Source organism: Brienomyrus brachyistius, chromosome 12 (assembly GCF_023856365.1).
Source record: "Brienomyrus brachyistius isolate T26 chromosome 12, BBRACH_0.4, whole genome shotgun sequence".
In the NCBI taxonomy this organism is placed as follows: Eukaryota; Metazoa; Chordata; class Actinopteri; order Osteoglossiformes; family Mormyridae; genus Brienomyrus; species Brienomyrus brachyistius.
Genome location: NC_064544.1, coordinates 11,695,194 through 11,719,155, shown reverse-complemented (window position 1 = coordinate 11,719,155; position 23,962 = coordinate 11,695,194). Strand labels below are relative to the sequence as shown.

The 23,962-nt window shown below is 42.7% G+C and overlaps 1 protein-coding gene and 1 long non-coding RNA gene across 2 annotated transcripts in view; one reads left to right on the top strand and one right to left on the bottom strand.

The window, feature by feature from the left end:
- The window catches only part of LOC125704441 (receptor-type tyrosine-protein phosphatase delta-like), a 362,466-nt gene that overhangs the window by 291,804 nt on the left and 46,700 nt on the right, over positions 1–23,962 (top strand). The window contains 9 exon segments of the mRNA XM_048969994.1: positions 6,982–7,022; positions 7,024–7,171; positions 11,642–11,752; positions 15,211–15,480; positions 16,339–16,920; positions 19,658–19,803; positions 19,933–20,077; positions 22,037–22,342; positions 23,240–23,433. Coding sequence (XP_048825951.1) covers positions 6,982–7,022; positions 7,024–7,171; positions 11,642–11,752; positions 15,211–15,480; positions 16,339–16,920; positions 19,658–19,803; positions 19,933–20,077; positions 22,037–22,342; positions 23,240–23,433 — 1,943 coding nt within the window.
- Positions 5,402–7,041, bottom strand: LOC125704444 (uncharacterized). The gene is made up of 2 exons (XR_007381138.1): positions 5,738–7,041; positions 5,402–5,609 (listed from the first exon to the last, which is right to left on the bottom strand). It is a non-coding gene; the product is annotated as an uncharacterized LOC125704444 (long non-coding RNA).

Sequence of the window (23,962 nt, the reverse complement as noted above, 5' to 3'; positions counted from 1 at the left end):
AACAGTAATCTGCTGATAGGGATCTTAATTCACCCACAGTGTTGCCGCTAGTCTACAACCTAAAATATTTTACTGAAGCCGTTATACTACAATCTGAAACCTCGATGACTTAACCTCCTTCTAATGCCTCATTTTACTTGCTTTCATTTTGCGCATTTTATTATTTTTTTTATTTTATTTTATTTTGGATTCCACTTACCTGTGCGGTAACCTGGCATTTAGTGCAATTCCACAAAGCATAGCCATCAGTAAAGCTTTTAGGATTATCAGCCGGGACCAGGGAAACGTCAACTGACGCATTAGGAAATTTCTGTCTATAGGATTTCTCAGGTCTCTTGTAACGATATTTCAACCCATCAGTAGTGAGCCGCAAAAAAAACATCGACGTCTTGTTTAAAAATCTCCACATCACCTTATATATTATTTTGCCTGTTTGTTTGTGTATTGCTGTCTGAATTCATTTTCTCCCCTTTAGGGCATAAAAATAAGACTGAATGGTAACAACACCAGGGTAATATAAAAATGGTATTAAATTATAGTTGTGCACATGGCTGTGAGGGCAGTGAATGAGGGATATAATCTGGAGGAGGTCTGCTGATGCTGTTCCCCTGCTTTTTGCAGCTGAAGGGGGGTGCAGGACTTTCTATTTATTTATTTATTTTCGGGAGACAGTTCTGAGATTTCCTTTTCTGGCCTGTCCGTCACAGATAGGCCTGAGATGAATTGATCAGCAACATGTTATCAGGAAGTGCGCTAAAACAGGGAACACAAGCTTTTACCAGCGGAGAAAAGAGAAATGGTAAGGTGAGCGGAGAGACAGCCGCGTGGAGAGGACAGAGAGAGAGAGAGAGAGAGAGAGAGAGAGGGAGGGAAGGAGGGAGGGAGGGGGAGGAAGAGAGAGAGGGAGGGGGGAGAGGAATGACATCACTGAACTGGCAGAAAATGGAAATTACTGGCTGCGTTGTTAATCGAGGGCTCTTACATTTGGTAGAGTAATTCTGTTAGAGGGAAAACAAAAGCTTAATTACCAGCTCCCTCTCCATTGCCAAAGAAAACATAATTGAATACATCAGCTGAACTGAGGCCGAGACTCACATTTTGCGGAGACAGGAATCGGCCACCACTCAATGGAAGTATTAACTGAGCGTTATTGTGCTCCTGGACGACATTAACACTTCCAAATGAAAATGATTACGGTTGCTGCAGAACTTTATCTCAATTTAATACTCCTTGTTACTTTTGTATTTTGCCCCCCCCCCTTCCCTGTACATAAAGAAAGCTTTATGAAATTGACATTTCATCAAACTGTGGCCAGGTGGTGCAGGCTGGCAAATTTTGAACATCCTGGTCATTTTCTTCTGATGGAGTGTGCAACCCCCCCCCACACACACACACACACACACACACACACCTCACACAATCACACACATGGAAATAACAAACTGTTGCTGGTTTCACACCAGTCATATTGCAAATCAGTTCACGTACTCCTGTGATTTTGCTTCTGCGCTTTCGTGTATAAGGATTGTTACTTAGATGGCCAATGAGGAGGTGCAAAAAAAATAATTGTTTGTCTGCCCAACATTTTGTGAGATCCTCTTATTTTTGGAGGTAAACTCTATCTAAACACAAAAAATGTCCACGAAAACAAAGATGATCCACACACACATACAGCATTGGCACAAGATAGGAACTATGGTCCGTTTTCATCCGCTTGAAATTTAGCTGGAATGGCACCAGTGGGTTTTGAAACTCAAAGGATTCCGACAGATAAAATCCATGTCGCACACTTTTGATTGACGGGCGAGCTAAAGTAGTTTAGAGGTTTAGCCCTGAAGAGCAAATAAGCATTTATTGTAGTCACTCGAAAGGAGACGTTTGTCCTTTGTCCCCAGCAAAAGCATTGTGCAGAAAGGATTCAAATAATACGACTAAAGTGCCCTTTAGCTTGGCTTACTGTTGAAAAGTGCAGAAGATTGTTGCCTACGACAACTAGATGCCACGTTTGAATCTCTCCCATTTCTCTCCCATAATGATTTGTCTTTGGGGCAAAGCATTGTGGGAGACACAGCGCCTCAGCCCGCGTTCCCCCACCGCGCTGCCATTTGCGGGGAGATTTTATCCAACAGAATCATCTGACAAATACATGTTGTTATGACCCCAGGGGCTTTTCTCACCAAAATAACCTGAAACGCAAGGATGAGGCCAGGAGAGAGAAAAGGGTGGGCAGGGTGAACCCAATCCCTTTGTGCCGTGCAATTACAGCCAGAATGAGAAATGGATAGATTTATGTATTAATTTTGTAAGTCCTTGACAGGGACCCTATTTTGTGAAATCCCTTTTGCCAGAAACAGATGATTTCATGGAGGTCTTTTAGAAGTATATTCGCATACTGTTTATAAAAAGTGCTTTTCATGGGCAGTACCTTCGACTTCCTGGAATGCTATGTTCTCCCGGGTAGTTTTATGAATAACACAAAGGGATTTGACTGAGGCAAGATCACACTATATATTTGCCGTCAGTCTTTACCAGATCTGGCAGGATTAAAAAGACCACCATTTGACACGCCCATCATAAACCCAATCTGTTCATTTTAGATATCGGTTTCTGCTGTTTTCCGGAATCTGTCCTGAGTACATCCAGAATACGATGCCAGTCCAATGCCATCCCTACTATCCCACAGCGCTAATTAAATGGTCCCACAGAGATAATGGAATTAGCACCTCCCAGAAAATCTGATTTATGTAAACTAAGCCCAACACACTCACTGGTAGAGCGAGGAACGAGGAGGGGGGGAATGAGCGAGTTGGGTAAACATTAGCTAATCTGATTTTAATCTCAGTCTAGACCATAGTGAGTTAATTAGCTGCATTTCATTAGCGTCTTCCCGTGAAGCATATTAGTTATATCTGTCAGTTGTGATTACAGAAGCGTGATAAGTTGGAGTATGACTGTGCTCTTTACTGGATTTACGAATCTCAGATAACTGGCAGCAGCCGTGTGGCCGTAGTCCTGAAACAGATAAGGAGAAGCGCGCTTTTCATTCACACCTGACCCCCGGGTTCATTTCCAACCACGCTTTAACCACAAACTAAACCAGGCATGTCAGTCATCACCCTCCCGTGTTTTGTGATGCCATTGGGTTTTTTTTCTTATTTTTTTGTATGGCTTGGGAGTAGTTTTGCAATTTTTGCTTCACTGTCTGCCCTGAAGAGCATTCTTTTAATATTACCATACATTTAAATTACTAAATGCCAAACATTTTCCGAATCTGCTCTGGCTCTCCCTGTCGCCTTATGCTTTACAGAGAATCTGTGATTATAATCGAAGTGGTTTTTTTTTTATTTATTAGTATCGCTTTTATTATTGTCAGGTTCTACCATGCTTGCGAATCAAGCGTTCCCAGCCATAAATGAACCTATGATGTGCACAAATCTATATTTAACACCACACTGTGAAGAGGGGGGGGGTTACATATCCCAGCTCGTTCACATGATTTGTTCATCGGAGTTTTGTCTCTGCGGTGTTAATGATACATAGTAACTGTATCACAAGTGAACGACAGATGTTCCCACAGCCAGAGTAATCACTCATATGGGTTCTTACGTTGGTGTTTTGTTACTATTTATAAAGCTAATTCATTTACTGGGGCCCAAATAGCAGCTGGGTCTTTAATAAGTGCATTAGAACACTGTGCCGTGCCACAGTGCAAGACACTGTATCCTGACGCTTCGAACCCTGAACCTCGCGACACAATGCAGGGCCTTCCATCTGCCCCCTGCTGATATGAGTATTATCAGTGTAATGCATGTGTCTGGTGTGTTTTGGGCTGATGTTGCCCTCCTGCTGAGACTTATAGATAGACGCTGAGCTTTACTGGTAGCTGTACTGCTGAAAAGAGCACTTCATCTCAGCTGTCTCAGATTTTAAGCTAATTGATAAGACTTACCGGTTTTAACTGGAATTCACAATAAGGCAAGCGTAAGTGAAATTTATCATTTAGCTCTGTGCTTCCCAATCTGGTCCTCAGAAGCTCACAGCCAGTCCACGTTTTTGCTCCCTCCATGCTCCCTGCCAGACAGTCAACATTTTTGCTTCCTGCTCCTGTCTGTGGGACCCCGAGGACCGGATTGGGAAACGCTGTTGTAGCTCTGTCTGTATGCTCTGAGAGGATCCATGCCTTGTCTTGCTCTTTCGTGGTACCAGGAGGATTTTATGCTCCTTCTCTCCCTACCTCCATCATCTGCTATATTATCGGTCACTTCTTTCCATTTGTGTGTGCCGTGATTGATCGTAACCCGAGATGTTAATAGAGTCAATGCTTGCCTGTCCTCCTAGCGCAGCAGGCATGTGAGATGCGGAGGACGTGCTGAAATGAACAGCCCCCACTCTGACACTGGCATCTCCCCCCCCATCGAGGGTCTGTAAATGGTACACGGGGGTCAAGGAACCCTGAACTAAGAGATACACCACAGACAGGGGACCTGCTCTCAGCACAGTGCAGAGAGAGACTATCACCTCTACTTCCCCCAAGTCCTTCGTGATCCTGGAACCCACCCAGCTGGCCTCCTTATCCCTAATGGGGCAATCAGTCCAATCGGCCACAGCTGGATTTTATTAATTGAGGTGTCTCTGGGACCAGGACGGGTAATCAATCACCACGGCAACACAGAATCACAGAAACAGCTCCTGACGATATCTTTCTCTGGCTTACAACGTTTATGTACATTAGAGCAATTTATTTTTTCGCAATCATTTTTCAGCATGCCATCAAATACGAAACGTACTTCTAATTGCTAGCTGCGCCGAACGCGGTCAGTTTGAATCTACGTTCAGATGGCTAACCTTGTAGGATCACAGCGACCACACCAAAGGCTGTCTTACTGTAGTTGCTTAGCAAGGCATTTTGTAAGACCTACAAGAAGAGTTTTACAATGTCCCATTTATGCATCTGGGAATCTTTTAGTTTTTTAATGGATCTTTCCCGATTAAATAGAGCAGAGTTACCCCCCTGCCCCCCCCCCCCCCCCCCCCCCCCCCTCCAGAGTTCTGACGTGGCAGTAATACCGATGTCTAGTTTACCCTGAAAACGTCAGCATAACATGTTATTCTCCACGTTAAACCCAGTGATGACCTGTGTCTCCGTCGGCTATGAGAAAAATTCAATAGAAGCTTCCTTCTGACTGATAGGTGAGAGATAAGCTGCCCGCGTCTCTCTCTTTCTCTCTCTTTTTTTTAATAAATGAATGTTTTCTTAGCGAGTCAGCAGATGAATTGAGAAAGCGTGTCTAAAAGCCACAGTGGAAATACAGGCTCCATTGACAGAGACAGTTAAAAGTCGTCGCTCTGCCATGCCTTCCATAAATTGAATGCGGTAAAGGATTCAGAAGCACTCTGTGTGCCGGGGAGAAAAGGGGATTTAATTATCCACAATAAAAAGGGGGCAGTAAAGCTCCTTAAATCCAGCGTCCCTCCCCAGCACGCACGCTGAACCAACAGGTCTGGCAAAACAAGAGGCGATTTAATTCCGCGGCTTTGTTACTGTGGGCTTTCTTCACAGAAGCAGGCTTGATGTGGTCTATCTGAGGGCCACATTCCGGCATTTGAACCTGAAACATAACAACGAACGATATGGTGTTACTCAAATCAGTGCCTAACAGAAACAATGGAGAAGAGCTCTCATACAGCTAAATGATATTCACATCACAGTATCTGTTGGACGTTCTGTCAAGATTACCTTTGCTGTTACCTCTCAACATGGCTGGTCATCCAACGCTCCATCCATCCATATTCCAGCTTCTTATGGGACACAGGGATCACCATTCATAGAAAATGTAAATACGGTACAGGTCGTGATTGACATACGCTCATAATTTTCACATTTGTGTTAGTGACATTGCCATTTGGGATATAAATGTGTCCAGTCAGCCTTAATATTTATCTCCAGCAGCCTCATGGTCCCTTTTGCAGAGAAATCTGTCCTGCATAACAAATACATCATCTTGCAACATGTAATTCATCCACCTTCTCTCCATCATTAGCCGCCTTAGCCTGCTAGCCGCGGCATCCGCGGTGCTACTGTGGCCGTTTCTGCAATTTCCATTTATCGAGTGTTGAAAATCTGAAAGAGATCAAGGGAGTCTTAAATTACTAAAAGAGTAGGCCGTATTAGACATGGACACGGAAAATGGCGCAGCAGAGCAATACTTGTCAAGGTTAAAGATGGGTCAGGAGGAACTTCAGAGTGTCTTCTCGCTGCCCATACCCACACTGACGGATAACGGGGAGCCATTAATAAAACCCCGGCTTGCTTTCTCAGAACTGCGCCATTTCGGAGGCGTTTGTACTCAGCTTTACCTGGCAACAGAAGCTTTTCCAGCTGAAAACAGAACAAAAGGTCAACAGGTCAATCCAATACAATGAAATCACTTTTTGTCCAGGAAAGGTAACAACAATGTGTATTGCACAAAAAATAAATACAGTTAGAAAACATGGTTGTGGGTAGAATTATCAAATTTTTCATTTTTTGTCGGCTGTGAGAAAGCCGTCCATTGAAAGTGTTCTGGCCGGGTGGGGGAATATCAAAGCCCGATTCTGCCTAGAAACTAGACCCAGTGTCTTTAACTATCAGCAAAACTCTCAGCATTTTCCTCATGAAAGACAGAATGTTATGGGCTCTATATGAGTATGACTGTGAAATCTAGAAGATTCCATAAGCTGTCATTTACAAGTGTTTGTAAGAGACATTGTTACTTAATATAGTTCATATACTTGCTTCATGCAGTCCTCAACTGTGTTTTCCTCCAAGGACAAATTCCATCAGCAGCACAAAGTCAAAAAGTTTGGGGGAGGGGTCCCTTTCGTGATGAATATTGTCAGTGGGTGTGGGGTCTGGATGTGAACAGAGGTCTGCCAGTGGGTGAGCACTGATTCAGTGCCCCCTCCAGTGCTGACCCGCGTGTGGCTCTGATGTGCTTCCAGAGGACCAGCTGCCCCCGGGGTTCCCCACCATTGACATGGGCCCCCCAGCTGAAGGTGGTGGAGCGGACGCGCACGGCCACCATGCTGTGTGCCGCCAGTGGAAACCCCGACCCCGATATCTCCTGGTTCAAGGACTTCCTGCCCGTCAACACCAGCAACAACAACGGGCGCATCAAACAGCTGCGCTCAGGTAGGGCGCCCCCGCCGACCCCCCCCTCCGCCCCGGAGCGTCCTTCTGGTTTGCGTCCGTCTCTTTCGTTCTGCTTTGACACGTGGGTATTGCCACTGCCCCCCTGTCCTTTTCTTTTCCTTTTTTTTCCCTTCTGTTTACCTGGCGTGTGCCGTCCCCGTCTTCGATGATGTCATGCCTCATGGGGTGCCGCGAGTGTGTGTGCGCGCCTCCGCCGTGCGTGTGGGTCTGCGTGTGTATGCGCGCGTATGTGCATGTGTGAATGCGTGTATATCCGTGTGTCTGCAGCTTTGTTGTACTACACATTGCTCACTGCTGTGACTGTATTTTTTATTAGTTTTTTTCCCCTCTACTGCATTTTTGCAGTATTTGACGGACCCATTTTTCTTTTATTTTTACTTTCTTCCTCTTCTTTTTTCCATAAAAGAACAAATTTTCTGCATTGGGCTTCCTTCAGAACTCTTAAAAGCGCACCCGTGGTGTACTAGCTATTCAAAATACAAAATAAAAACTAGCAAATTGCCAACTAACTTAAGGAGTGAATTCAAAATGAATTGTTTTGTTAAATACTTCTCAGTACTTTAGTCAAATAATTAGATGTTTGGATATTAACCTTACTGTCTAACTAATACTTTTTTTTTTCTTTATCAAACAAAACTACTGGGAACCATCTTGCCTCACGTATACATCTTTTTTTTTTTCTCTAGTGGAATTTTCCTGACAATAAGTAGCCACAGTAGTGTGTGAGACCGCGTAACAGCTTACCCAGTCCTTCAGTTGTACCTGGATCTACAGTCCCTGCTTTTGGTGTAGATTCCAGCCTTTGCTTCTCCTTGCCAATGCCGTTTTCTGCAGACTCCACCCACCAGCAGGGGGTGATGGTCCCAGAACAGAGCCCCCTGCTGGCTGGTGGACTCTGCATCACCGTCTCCCTAATACCTCCCTTCCTCAGTTCCCCATTTTCTAAATTTTGCTCTGTATTTATGTTTCAGTAATTGCTTAAAATTAATAACAATAGCATTACATCTTACGCTCGCTTAAATATAATTCAGCTGTTGTCGTTTCCTGTGAAAATCTGTGAACTTTTCACTAGTAATGATTCACGTATAGTCTGAGCAATTTAATCTCCTGTCTTCCCAGAATCCTCAGCTTCTGAACTGTCCTGTGTTAAATCGTCTTGTTAACCTTCCTTTTGCTTGTTGTCGGCAGTGCTGTGTAAATTAACCTTCTATTAATGTAAGAGTTCGTTTAATCACGTGTGACGTAGAGTATATAAAGCTTTATTCTGCAAACTCTGTGCCCAGTTCTAAAGGAATATAATAATATTTCTATGCTGTCTTTTTTCTTTCCGTATTTAAATCTCCAGAATCCTTTGGTAAGTGCTTAGTTCTGAAGCACACTTCACCCCCACTAATTTCCATGTTCAAGTTACTATTAAAATGCATGGCATGCATTTTACTAACAGTTAGCAGTCTCAGCTGATAGCTCTAGTGGCACACTCTCACACAGATGTTGTCGTACTAGTCCCACAAATACCTTTGCACACAGTGTCACCCAGAAATAATCGAGTATTGGCCACAACACCTTCCCCCCCCCACCCTCCCCCATACATCCCCCCACCTAAACAGCCAATGCCTTCCTACCAGCCTCCACTTTTGTGGTGCTTATCTGATTCTCTCTCCTGAATTATAAGGCTGGTGCCATATATGTGCGCATTGTCAATCCAGTGTGCTGTAACGATTATGACATCCCCATGGTTGGGAGCTCCTTAGGGTTTAGCTCAGGGTTGACAGAGGCTTCCAGGTTATGCCAAGTCTGTTCCTCACATCCCGGCTCCTTAAAGGCCCGTCTCTGTTTAGTCTTCCCATGGGAAGCCAAAACGGCTCCTCGTTTGTGAAGCAACACTGTACAACTTGCTGTTTGACCTACCAGTGCTACCTATGATAATCCTGTTTTGCCAGTAGAGTAAATCAAGTTCTCTCTCTCTCTCTCTCTCTCCCTTCTAGTACCTTTATTTACGTACTCTGTGAAATCTAATTTGATTCTTCTTCCAAAGCCTCAGCATCTTTCTTCTCGTACTAATGCCTCTTCTTTCTAATCTTATTTGCATTCATATTATCCACCCAGGTGGTACGCCAATAAGAGGTAAGAGTGCTGAACTAATGTCCATAGAATGAATTATTTCATTCTTGCTGTCTCCCCATCCTCTCCATTGTTGTCCTGTCACCCAAACAAAAAAAAAAAACAAAAAAATCATTTAATTCCCAGCATCCTCAGTCCTTATTTCGAGTCCCTTCAGTTATTCGCATCGCCTCTTCATTCTGACCCTGCCCTTAATTTCCTCTTTGATTCTTTTTCCCTTTTTTTTTGTTTGGAGATATATATTTTTTTTTAAATCTAAGTTGTGATATGCTTACGATGAACTGAAGAAGCATATCAATTTTTTTCTCATTTTTCTTTTTTCTTTTTGGTCATAGCCCAGTCACGATGACTCATGTGTCCCTGTTTTTTGTCCAGCTAAACCAGCCCAGCATTTTGCGCCCGCCCCCCCCCCCCCCCCCCCCCCTTAGCTGTTCTTGTTCAGCACTACAAACCCAGGTGGTGTGGATTCACACAAGCATGCCGAAGACAACATCGCCCTCCCCTCTGCTTCTTCCTTTTTTTTTTTACTCCTCCCTCCCCCCCCCAACAAAGTAATTTCTCTCTTTGCTTTACTTTTTACTTCCATCTGTTTTCTTTCCTCTAACTTCTACAAAAAAAAAGCCCAAACAACTACTTTTTTGATAAAGTTTCTACGGTGCTTTTTCTTCCACCTATTTTTTTTTTTCTTCTTCTTCTTCTTCTACTCCTTCTTCTTCTGCTTTTTCTTGGGTGAGGGGGCGCTACGCTTTTTGACTGTTTTTATTCTTCAGGGTGCGGTATCGGATAAATGATGAGCGTGCGCCGGGCCGTCCGGTGTCTCCTGTTCATTTTTGGTCATTTTTTTGCCCGTGTGCCTCGAGTGGCGGAGCGGTTGGGTGCGTGTGACGTTTTTCCTGGGTCTCGTGACACCGCACTGCTGATCCCGTTGGTGGATTTTAACGGGTGTCCCTATCAGCCATGCCAGTCGTGTGCATTTCTTGCGGGCTCCGGCCGCCATTTTGAATTTTGCTCTCTAATACAATTGCATTTTATTTTTCAGCTAAGGGTTGGTCTGGAGGTTGTGAGTTTGTGCTGGAAAAGCGGTTCTTGTTCTTGGAGAGATTTGCATGTGCAACGTTTTGAGATTGACGGTGATATTTTGTTTGAATTAATCACTGTGCTTATTTGTTTTTGTTTTTTTTTTACTCTCTTTCTTATATCGAAGCAGCATTTTCTTTTTTCCTTTTTTAATAAACGCTGCATTTTTTTTTCCAACGGCTTCTGTTAAACGAAGTCATAGAATCTCCCACTTACGGTACATTTCAGTGTAAAATTGTGCTAAAACCCCATAGCTTTGGTTTATTTTTAACTGTTCCCTCTTGTTATGCTGCTTTTGTATATTGTAATCCTCTTTTGTTTATTCCATGCTTCCTTTTGAAGCAGCTCCACCCATTTCCATATTGATCAGTCCAGTGAATTTGTTGTATATCCCAGGGCTTGCACCCGCCTTTACCCAGAACCCCCTCAATATGTTTTACGTTTTAAAACAATGTAATTTATTCGTATTGTGACGAAACTCCCTTTGCAGTTGAAAGTTTCCCTGTCTATCCATTGGATTATAAAGCATGGTTGTTTCAACAAAATCAAAGGCCTTTAAGGTGGTTACCGTCACTCAGTGCTTAATCCAGTGCTTCCCCTGCCGTTTACCTTCCGACTCACGGTACCTGGCTCAAATTATGTCGCCAGACCAAAGTGCTCATTCACGTGTATGCAGAACCACTGATTATTATGGTACAAGAGACCTGTGGTATGAATGTTCTCAGAATTCAGTTTCTGCATTACAAATGAACACCTTTGAGGAAATATTCACAGACATTTGCGGAGGACGATATTGGAAAAAGCAAAGAAATTGCATAAAAATTCAGTAATAGAAAAGCTTTATAATGGTAGGGGATGCTCTGTCACCTTATTCATTCGAGAGATACTGACTCGTTCAGTCTGGCAGTGTTAAAAGTATCATGTCCTTATTACTTGGGATATAACACATACCTGTGTGACATGAAAGCACACCTCTGCTCTGTAGTCGATGACATCAGCACACGAGAAGCTGCAGAGATCACGCTTGCCGGAAGCTGGGGCCTTACACGGGCGGTAGTCCCTCTTCTGGCCGGGTTTCCCGTGCTGGACGAGAGACACGTGTACCTAGTGCCGTGATAGGAACCACTGTACACAGGCCCGCCATCGCAATCAACAAAGCTTTTGTCTGTCGCGGCCGACTTCGAGACCCTTCGTAACCCATGGTTTCAATTTTTTTTTTTTTTGTGCCACCAAAACTTTCATCCCACCCAGGTGCCCTCCAGATCGAGCAGAGCGAAGAGTCCGACCAGGGGAAGTACGAGTGCGTGGCCACCAATAGTGATGGCACCCGATATTCTGCTCCGGCCAACCTATATGTCAGAGGTAGGGGACGATGAGAAATGCTCCCTGGGCGTACTTAGGGGCAATCTTCAATTGTAAAACTCACCCAAGTGGTGCTCTATGTTGTGACGTCTAAAAAATCTGAATGAGATGGAATAACAATGATGTATTTGAGCCCAAAGCATTCTGCCTCATTTGGGTTCGTAAGTATGACACGTTCTCACTTGCTTCTTACTTTGATTCAGATTCGTGTTTTCTGTTCGAGTTCCTGTTTGCTTCTGATTTTTTGGCCTGGTTTTCCTGATGCTTTTCCTAACTGGAATGACCCAGTTGCTTGGTGTGTGACTAATTACCTCTTCCAACTGGATTAGCGAGGGCTTGGTGGACCACCCTGGTCGCCAGACCCCTGCCCACCTCGCAGTGAAACACATTTTAACTGCTCTCTCGACGCCTGGTCCTCTTTTTCTGCCACGCTTTAGAACAGCGTCTTCCTTCACTTTCTTTGTTAAAGAACATTCTTTAAAAGCGCAAGATTCTTCAAAATAGGCTACAGGCAGATATTCAAGCTTTATGTCATTGAAAATATACTGCAGTTAGCACAGTAGCTAATTAGTACGCAAAAGAGAATTATTCATATAGTTATTATTGTTGTTGTTATTATTATTATTATTAATATTATTCAAACATCTTAATATTTATCTCCATGCTAAAGAGATATGGAACTCCATTGAGTCTTTAAAAAGTCATAGCCTATTACTGAAAATTAGTAATGTAATTTTAGTATGAAATTGTTGTAATATAATTTAAGTATGAAATGATAAACTTCTAGTTCTTTATAGCAGGGGCAATGAAAATTATGAGCATTAAACCTGAACGTAACGACCCTATAAGATATGACATTGTCCCAGTCAGAGAATTTGTGGTGTGCCTTGTGGAGGGAATGATGTAGGCACACAGCTGCATATTCTCACCCTGTGGTTTGTTCTTACATTTTAATACCAAACTCGTCCATCCATTAATTATTCTGTTAGCATTATTTAGTGAGAATTGGGTTAATTATTAAAAGTTAAGAATGAACCATAGCTAGGAGATTTTAATATGCTCTGTCACCTTCCCCGCAGCTGTTGATTTGGGACGATGTAATACCTTATAGATTATTGCCTACACATTTTCCATGAGGTTAATAGATATGATTTATTTTCTGCCCAGTAATGGTTAAAAGTTAACATCGTTTATCAGATATTTGATTCTGCCAGAAATGAATGGGAGATGCAGCTTTCTGTCAGGTGACCGGAGGGCTTCGAAGAGAACTAGCAGAGATGTTTCAAGCAGCTGTTTAACGCCTTGATATGGCCTTTTTACTCTCTGTGTTTCCTTTGTTTTTCTCCTTTCCTCATTTCATTGTGTTCTGCATCAATCCCCTACTTCCCCAGAGCTGCGAGAAGGTTGGTGTGTTTTTACTTTTTAACCTTACTGACAAGATCAGCCGAAGCAGCTACGAGAAAAGAGACAAATTCTAAAGACACAATTAGCCAGAGAATACAAATGAAATGAATGTAGCTGCATCACGTGCCTGTTTCGTTTCGGTGTCTTTGTTTCTGTTATTGATAGTCCTATTCTTTGGTCCGGTCGCTGTCCTGCCCTCCGTCGAGAATGCCCTGGTTGTGTGCATGTCAGGAGAGAATGCGCATTTCAGCTGCATGTCGGGCTGTTTATGCTCGAGCCGCTTAATCCTTCCTCCGCCAATCTCCCCCGCCTCCCTCCCCTACCCTGCCCCGCCCCTTTGCGTGTTGTCAGCTTCTCAGTGTTCTTGCTTGGTTACTCATGTTGCTATAGCAACGGGAGGGTAAAGGGATGCTTCGCCAGGCCGCTGAGTGCAAGCATGCAGCGCCCCCTGCAATCCCACAGTCTTGTAGCGCCTGCTGATATGGCAGTGTCATATGATTCAAGAAAGCTCCCGTTTTCCATATTTCATTCATTTTGTTATTATTATTATTATTATTATTATTATTATTATTAATTTAGCCAGTTTTTAATGCATGTATTAATGAAAAACCATAGTACTATCCATAGTATACCATAATAAATCTGAATACACGTTATTAGATTTGATTTAGTGATTTATGTTACATTTTAGTTATTCATTTTAAATATTTTAACTCATACCTCAGATGTACAAGCACAATAAATGGATAGATGAGGTGAATATTTATTAGTTGTTTCCCCATATTTGAGATATATGCTCCCTTTAAAAAGGAGATAGATGTCAGAGGTCCTGTTTATATACTGCATGACCTTTGCAGTGTACTGTACACACTGCTGAGCCATTCTCATTTACATTCAGTAGATGCTGAAAGTGTTTTAAACTCTTAAGCGTTCACATGCGATACACTGTGCATGACTAAGATATACATTTTGATCCCTACAAGCAGTAACACTGCTGTAAAGCTAAATTCCCCTGATTCCCAAAGGACTTACTGGTACGATCATGAGCCACCCCTGAGTGCCGTGTCTGTCTGTTCAAGCCGAACGGCTGCTTTCTGTTGTGTCTTCGTTTGTGTTTTGTCTTTTGCTACCAACTGGCCCCCGCCCCTCCCGCTCCTGTGGCTTCTAACCTCGCCTACCCTCCCGACCACATCCCTGCTCTGCTCCACCGCTGTCTTACGACTTGGTGCTCGCGACAGCCGGCTTACTCCCACTTTGTGCCATCTGTTATTTTGGTTTCATTGTCCTTCTTGTGTTACTATCTGTTGGGTCCCTCCCCAGTCTTTCTCCCTCCAATCCTCAGCATGGTTGCCTTCCAAAGCCAGCCATGTGCTTGTGTGCATGATGAAGGCCCACGCTCCAGACCCAAGCCGGTTTGGTCCCGTTTTCTCTCCGTGTGCATAAACTGTCTCCAGTTCCTCGATTGCGTTACCCGTGTCGTCTCTTTCAGTTGGTTTAACCCTTTATTTGAGTGTCAGTGTAAGGTACGTCTTTTTGAGGCTGCATCCACTTTTTGATTGAGTTTTTTTGGCAATCGAATCACAAGTTATCCATACGCCGTAGCTGGACGCGTCCCGCCAGGGACCACTGTGTGTGTGATGTGACAATGTGGACCTTGCACATTACTTCACATCAACTGGAAGTACGCAGCATCGAAGTTGGTTCCCACACACAACTCAAGCATGCTGTCGATCCTCCAGTTCCTGCTCCCGTGCTACTCTCGATATCTGTACTCTTGGTATACCTTTGTGCATGGTGTTCGTGTATTGTTGGTCTGTATACAGTCCACCGTCAAGCCCTGTTAGGGTGAAAGTCAACATGTGTGTCCAGCTGTTATTACGACCCATCCACCTAAGTGTATGCAAAGATATAGATATTTGTTCAAATATATTAAGTGAGAAATAATCTGAAAAAGTGCAACTGCTCAATTATTTGATCTTTTCTTCTCCTTGGTAGAGCAGACCTCTACCCACATCTTGGTGTGCGTTGTTACCCCTGGCTGTGCTCTCTTCCAGTTCGGCGAGTTCCCCCGAGGTTCTCCATCCCTCCGACAGACAATGAGATCATGCCAGGAGGCAGCGTGAACATCACTTGTGTGGCCGTGGGCTCCCCTATGCCCTACGTCAAATGGATGCTGGGTGCTGAGGACCTGACCCCAGAGGACGACATGCCAATCGGACGCAACGTTCTGGAGCTGACAGACGTCCGTCAGTCTGCCAATTACACCTGCGTGGCCATGTCTACCCTGGGGGTCATCGAGGCTGTGGCTCAGATCACCGTCAAAGGTTTCAGCACGCAGCTTATTAAGACAATTCGTGTTTTGGGTATCTGGAAACCATATAAGGTGTAACAACAATAAATAAGAATATAGGACGTAAGAGACCACTCCATATTTTTACGCAAATCTGCATTTTTAAATCCTGGTTTAATCATGCTTCTGCTGGCAGAAGGCTACACTGAGCAGCAGGAGAAGAACTAGGTAGGAGTTTGCAAAAAAAACCCATAAATTGAGAAATGAGTGAAAATAAAAATTGTGCTGTGGTCTCTTCATTTTTTCCATGGCTATATATGGACACGGCATCAGAGTATGTTAAATTTAACAATTGGATTAGGGCATCTGGCTGATACAAGTTGTCGTGAACCAGACTTATACTTGACTCACAGAAACAACAAAGGAAAAACAGACGCAGCACGAGCAAAGCTGTAGAGCAGCTTCCCACAGTTTCCCTCTGGAGGTGCCGCTTGAGGAAAACAAATAGCCTCCGGGATCTCGAGTTTTGCACGCAGTCTCTTTGCAAATTAAAAGAATGAGTTATTGTATGTTAATTGGGCTAAGCAACAAAGAATCGGTACAAGAAAATGACTTTGACCTTGGCACCTTTCAAGGCCATCACTTGACCTGTATCATTTATAGTGCTGTTTTCTAGAATTAGGGGTAGAGTTGATTGACATGTGGCAGCCGCGATCTGTGTCCTTCAGCTAACTTCCCTTGGGAAACAAATGTGAATAGCACATAAATTCTAATGCTTGTGTTACCATGCAGGCCATAGAAAGCCTGTGAGGGTGGTTCTTCTGACCACTCTCTCCACACCCACTCTACTTACTCTCCCTAACGAGCCTGTTTGTTGCCACCCCTTCCCCAGCCTTGCCGAAGCCCCCGGGAATGCCCGTGGTGACAGAGCGGACGGCCACCAGCATTACCCTGACGTGGGATTCCGGAAACCCCGAGCCCGTCTCCTACTACATCATCCAGCACCGCTCCAAGCTGTCCGAGGACACGTACAAGGAGATCGACGGTGTGGCCACCACCCGCTACAGCGTGGGCGGCCTCAGCCCCTACTCGGACTACGAGTTCCGTGTGGTGGCAGTGAACAATATCGGGCGCGGCCCGCCTAGCGAGCCCATTGAGGCCCGGACGGCAGAGCAGGCGCCCAGCACGGCACCCAGGCAGGTTCGAGGCCGAATGCTGAGCAGCACCACGGCCATCATCCACTGGGACGAGCCGGAGGAAGCCAATGGACAGATAATGGGCTACCGGGTGTACTATACCACAGACCCTACTCTGCACGTCAACTACTGGGAGAAGCAGATGGTGCGCGGAGCAAACTTCCTCACCGTCCAGGGGCTTACCCCCAACAAGACGTACTACATCAGGGTGCTGGCCTTTACCTCTGTAGGAGATGGACCTTTGTCTCCAGACCTGCAGATTGTGGCTAAAACTGGGGGTGAGTATACTTGCTGCTTGATAGGACTGTGACCCATTTGTCCATATGAATCAGCGTGATTGAGTAAATATGGGTGCATGTTTGAACCAATCCTAGAGGAACAACTTATTGGTCATGGAGATACTCTCAATAAGAATCAGTAGCACTTAAAGATAGAGTTGCCTATAATGTTTTATTGAAACCTTCATAATAATAATAATTATAATAATCTTTTATTTATATAGCACCTTTCATACACTCAAGGACAATTTACAGTTCAGCAAAAAACACATTTAACAAGACAGTACAAGTACAAGAAGACAAATAATATCCTTTGAAGAGGTGTTTTTAACAGGCGCTTGAAATGGATAATAGATGTTTCCTCATGAAGTCTGAGAGGAAGAGCATTCCAAATTTTAGGGGTTATTTCACTAAAAGCTCTACGCTTAGGTACAGTGAGTAAGTTAGCATCTGATGATCGCAGTATGTGGGCTGGAGTATAAGGAAGCAGAAGCTCAGACAGATAGTTAGGGGCTAAACCATGCAGGGCTTTATGATGAGTATTATTTTATATTTGATTCTTGAAGAAACTGGCATGGAGGACAGGAGTGATCTGAGCAGACTTCTTACTGAGTGTTAGTAAACAAGTAGCAGATTTCTGAACATACTTTAATGTATTGATATATTTAGTAGGGGGACTTTAAAATAATGCATGATAATGGTCCATACGTGTAGAAATGAGAGCATGACTTAATGTTTCAGTATCTTACATACTGAGGAAAGAGTGCAGATGAGCAATGATACAGAGATGAAAAAATGCTGTCTGTACTATTGAGCTGATGTGTGGTTGGAAGACAAAAAGCTGATCGATGATGACACCCAAATTACAGACTGATGCTGAATGTTCCACCAGGATCCCGTCACGAACGGTAGGGAGGACGGGTTTAGTAACAACCAACAGGATTTCTGTTTTATCAGATTCAGTCGTAAAACGTAATCAGTCAGTAAAACTGGCAGTGATGATGCGGTTCGATCAAAAGTTATATACAGCTCTGTGTCATCAGCATAGCAGTGGAAGCTGAGACCAGTCCGACAGATAATTGCACCTAATGGGAGCATGTAGATGTTGAAGAGAATTGGACCTAGAACTGACCCTTGAGGGACACCTTGAATTAGTGAAGCAGTGTCAGATTTATGTTCCCTAATGAGGATGTAATACAGACGTATGATATGAACCAAGCATGAGTAGCCCCTGAGATACCAATACCTGAAAGTTGGGACTGTAAGATATTACAGTTAACTGTATCAAATGCTGCACTTAAGTCAATTAGAGCTGGAATAGTAGCCATCCCAGAGTCTGCGGTCTTAAGCAAGTCATTGGTTACCTTAAGCAAAACAATTTCAGTGCTGTGTTGGGTTATGAATCCAGATTGAAAATGTTTAAGCAGGTGATGCAAGTCTAAATAATCACTGAGCTGAGTAGCAACAACCTTTTCTAAGAAAATGTATTACAGTGGTCTGTATAAGAATTAATGAAGTTTTACAGCATCTTCTATCAATACATACCTTCATAATGCATTACAATGGGGTTTTTTTAATTAAGGATGATTTGTACTGCATTATGAATGTATCTGTGTTGCAGTAATAATGAGGTCTTCATAAAGCATTCATTATGCATTATAAACATGGATGTGTTTTACACTTATTTATAAATTTTTATAGTTATGTTTACTATGCTTTATAATGGCATTATCATGTGTTAAGAATATGTTCATAGATTGTTATAGACATGCAACTCATACAAAATGTTACCAAAAAGGATGCAAATCTGTCAAACACATAGTGGCCAACTCCAGATTTTCACAGCTTGATTGACAAGTCAGTCATTCATCGATTATGTGATGGGTATGTTGAGTTTCCACAATGTCGGTATTTTTTGGTGGCTATATTCTTTGTCATTTATATTATCCTTTGTCATAACAATAATTCTGTAATGGCCATAAACGCGATTACCTATCCAAGAAAAGGGCTTCATACATTGTAACAGAGTATAAAGGTGAGCCCTTTTCTCTCTTGATGCCTCAGTTAGGTAGCGTTTCTGCCCATTAGCTGTTCCACTAAGATTGTTTATCACATCTCCTCATATCTTCCTTTTGCCTGTTTGTTTACCCTTCGCATATTTAGAATGGGAGTGCTGCTAAAATACATTTGCACTCAGAGCCATCATTGTACGATTTACAATTCGTTGTGGTTTTCCCGCATCTTCCATCAAGACAAATGGGATGAATGTGAAGACACTGATATAACAGTAAGAGCCAGGGGACCTCGTCAGCTGCCACCATCCTTCTTTTGATAGAACACGTTTTTATATGGCGTAACAGATAACCGTACCATCTGTCTTTTAGACCTTGAACAGCAGTCTCTATGGAGATTACCGAGCCACCAATCAGCTTTGAGCTTTCATGCCTGCAAGTGAATGGATTCATTTGAATTAAAAATTTATCCATCCATTTATTTTCTAATCACTTATCCTGGCCAGGGTCATGGAATGAATTAAAAGTGTTTAATGTAAATGTTTGGTTTGTGAATTAAAGAATGTGAAGATTAAAACAGGGCCAGTTTGTTATTGTTTGGGTTGATGATGATGATGATGATGATGATTATTGTTGTTGCTGATTTTGTAAAAGGTCATTGGCCGTTGATGGTGTTATTTAATTTGATGTTTTATTAATTTATATTTTTTAAACTTTGTTTCCAGTTCCATCTCAGCCTACTGACTTCAAAGCGGAAGCCAAATCAGAAACTAGTATCCTGTTGTCGTGGATACCTCCAACACAGAATGGTCAAGACAATCAAATTATTGGATATGAACTTATTTACAAGAAAGGAGATGAAAAAGAGGAGGTAACTACCTATAATTGAGTTACTCATATCTTTTCATTTTACCAGCTGTTGGACAAAGTCGGCTTGCTTGAGTGCCGTAGAGTCACGATGTCATCGATGACTGATCTGCGACCCGTTTTTAACTTTCAGAAACGCGTCAGCTTTGAGCCCACCATCACCTATCTGCTTAAGGACCTGAAGCCTTTCTCTACGTACAGCTTCCTGCTTGCTGCCCGCAGTAAGCTGGGCATAGGAGCGTACACCAATGAGATCTCTGCCGAGACTCCCCAAACGCGTAGGTCTCCTTCCTTCCCTTTGTGTTGTGTGTTCTCTTTTTACCTCCAATCACAAGAGAAAAAGAATGTTCCGTTTTCAGATTTTTTTTTAAGCAACATTCACCTCATGGTTGTCATATTCTGATAAGCCAGAGGTGGATACGCATAGTTCAGGTGCAGAACGTAAAACTCCGGACTAAGATTTTGTTTCATCCAGCCAGTTAAGTCACAGAGTGCAGGTGGTTGGTTGAAACAAAATTTTGGTCTGGATTTTTACTTTCTGGACCTGAACTGTCCATTTCTGTGATCAGCAAACATTTGGATATTTGTTATTACGGAAGTTCCAAAGTATAGTTACAAGAAGAATGTCCACTTTGAAAACGGAACTATTCGATAGGCCAGATCTGCTATTTTACATAATCTTTATGCACAAGAGTAGTATGCATAAACCTGACCTGAGCACGCACCCCTGCTGTGTGAAAGGATTGCGTGGGACAGGGCATCCAGTGGTCTACCTTTGAAGTCAACGGACAAGGTTATGCAGTTTACAGGGATACTTCTTACGCTGCACCTTTGAAGTTTAAGGTTTGATAATGCAACCCAATAAGCTCAAGAAAAAAAGCTTGAATTATTCATTTGAACTTCTAAAGTTATTCAGTCGCATCTCATTTGAACAGAAAAGTGTGTTCACACAATATGGGACAACTTGTCTGTTGACATTCAAGGGCTGTTCCTATATTCATTTGAATGCTGTGATTGAGTTTTCGAAGAACATTGGAAAACACAAATAGCTTCTGTAGGGGTCATTGAGCCTCTCCCCACAGTATTATCAAGGGTCTTTTTCCTCGACAACATGTAAAGGAGATGGTCTTTGTTCAAGCCAGAAAGCTCAAACACAAGCATCATTCAAGACAGAGCAGTGTCGGAGTTTGGTCTTGATGCTGACCTCAGATTTATTCCATTAAAAAACCAATTGTTTTTGCTAATGAAAAATTCAAGCATGCAAACTTGATTCGGTCATACGCTCAAGGACAACTTTCAAAATGCGGCATTAACCATACTGGGGAATGGCTCAGTTTACACATTTGAGGTATATCTTTATAAACCTGAGGTCTGAGAAAAGAATTATATAGACGAGAGGTAGGTATGAAACCAGTCCCGAGTAATGTGAAAGAAAGGTAGTCAAGAGAGCATTTTGCATGTCAGTATGTGAAGAAACCTTTGAAAAATTAGTCCTGTGTTTTTCAAATACTTATTGTTGTGCAATGTGCTCAGGCTTTTACCTCAAACCAACAGGCTTCGGAAAGGTTGGTGAGCAAAACAACATTTTACACTTTGATAAATATCACACATCAACCTTTATTTTTTGGATTGATGGTAATTGCTTGTAAATGTTCAGGGAAAAGAATATATGCGAGTTACATTTCTGGAATTTTACGTTGTATATTTTGTTTCTTTGAAGTAGAATTAAATAATTGAGCAAAGTGATTGAAGCAAAACTGCTGATGTATTAAGGCACTGAGAATGGAAACCGTTTCTGTGTATAAAATTAAACAGGGTTTTAGCAGATTCATATATTGCAGTTTATAAACAACAAAGGTAGGTTGTATGTTGTAAAGGTGTCATTTTACCACGTTACTTTCACTTTGCATTTCTTTACTGCGTTGCGCACGTCGTCGTATTTTGTTTCAGTTGAACCACATTTCCAGAACAATCTTTGTTTTCCTTTGTCACCTCATACCGATAAACCTTATTTATTTTATGTTTCATTTGTTTGCAAGCATTTTTGTCTTTATATGTCATTTTCATTTTATGTTCTTTTTTTCTTTATTTGTTTTTATCATCATCCAAAAACCCTGTGTTACTTCAACCTGCCTCCGAAACCTCTCTACGAAACAAACAAAATAAACCAAACAAATGAAATCGTTTCGACGAAAATCCTCACCCCCCCCCTCCCCGTTGCAATGCCCTCCAATCAGTGCCCTCAGCGCCTCCCCAAGATGTTAAATGCTCTAGCCCCAGTTCCACCAACATCCTGGTAAGTTGGAGACCACCACCAGTGGAGCTACAGAATGGAATCATAACCAAGTACTCCATCAAGTACGCAGCCGTGGAAGGAGAGGACACATCCACCCGCCAAATCTCAGATGTGCCTCCTGAAAGCTCTCAGTATCTCTTGGAGAACTTGGAAAAATGGACTGAGTACCGCGTGACCGTGAGCGCCCACACGGACGTCGGCCCAGGCCCTGAAAGTTTACCACAGCTCACCCGCACCGACGAGGATGGTACGTCCCGCCAGCTGCTGCTACTGACTATTCGCTGTTCTGGCCCCCTGGAGCTTCAGCCTCTAACACCTCCTTGCCTGCGCCTGTCCACACCCCCCCCTACTTTTTCCCGCTTTTAACTTCTCCCAACTTGTGGTGCTGCTTTTTTACGCTCCTTTTGAGCCCAGATTACTAACCTGGACCCCTCCTCCTTTTGAGCCTTTTTTTTTTTTAATTTGATTTTGACTGTTTAGTGACATTTTAACGCTTTTTTCCCCCGTATCTGATTCCTAACAATTAAAAATTTGATGTTTTAAAGATTTTTTTTTTTTTTTTTTTTGGCGTTGAGACGCCATTGGCCTTTTCCCTCTCATCACTCCCAACTGTCATTGTCGAATATCAATTTTTTTAAAACAGAAAAAATGTGAATCACGGAATATTGCTTTTATTTTTATGAACTCGGGCAAGACCCTGTCAGACAGTGGGACATACATGGAAAGCTAGCTGTTTTTGGGCCAAAGCTAACATTTTTTTCCTTTTCAATTTTTTTTAATTTTGTTTTTTCAAACAGTTCATGGCCAAATTCTTTCTGGATGCTTCAGCCACTGAAGCATCTATTTTGGCTCTTTCTTGTTTTATTTTTTATTTTTTGTTTTTTACCAGTTGCATTTTATATTCCATACTTTGAATCCACAACTTCCATTTTTTAACGTCTTTCAGAACGTTAGGTCAGATGCTTATCGGGGTTTTTTTTCTCCTTGCCATCATTGAATTATTGATGTCGTTCAATACTTGTGGTACTGCCCTTTGAATACTTTTTTTCGTTTTTCCTTTCCAAACTCGACTCTCCGGAGTTGGCCTGGAGGAGGTGGTCGCTGTGATCTTGACCTTTTGTTTTATCCCATGGTGTTCTTCCAGTTCCCAGTGGTCCCCCTCGCAAAGTCGAGGTGGAGGCCGTCAACTCCTCGTCCATTAAGGTGGTCTGGCGTTCGCCGGTGCCCAACAGGCAACACGGCCAGATCCGAGGCTACCAAGTCCATTACGTCAAGATGTTAAACGCAGAACCCATCGGACAGCCGCTCATCAAGGACATCCTGATCGACGATGCTCAGGTAATCTTTTGTGAAAGGTGCTATATAAAATTAAGTTGAATTTAATTGAATTTAATTGAAATGGAATGAAATGTAATTAATTGTAATCAGCTGCCTCCCTCCACTCTTGGATCTTCTTGATTTCCCCTTTCCACCATCATTCAAAGCCTACCAGGTACTAGCTGGTTATAATAGTTGTACTAGCTAAGATACAATTATTTTTAATTTCCTTGATTTCCAGCACTTCCTGCTTCTCCACTCAGTTGTGAGGCAGCCTGATAAATGTGGAAATCTAAGAATAAATTGAGTTCTAATGACTGTCACCAGTACTAAAACCTGTTGAAATAACTAGTAAGATATAGATTCTGACCTAGCCATATTGCAAAATGAGACTTACAATTTAAAATTATTATTTAAAAAAAAAAAAATCTGCTGTTGAGGTATGTTCTAAAGTTTGCAAATATTCAATTCCACTTTGTCCAATATATCATTCTTGTAGATTTGGTCGCACTCGGCTAAACCCGCATGTAAAGCTGCTATGTGTGTCTGT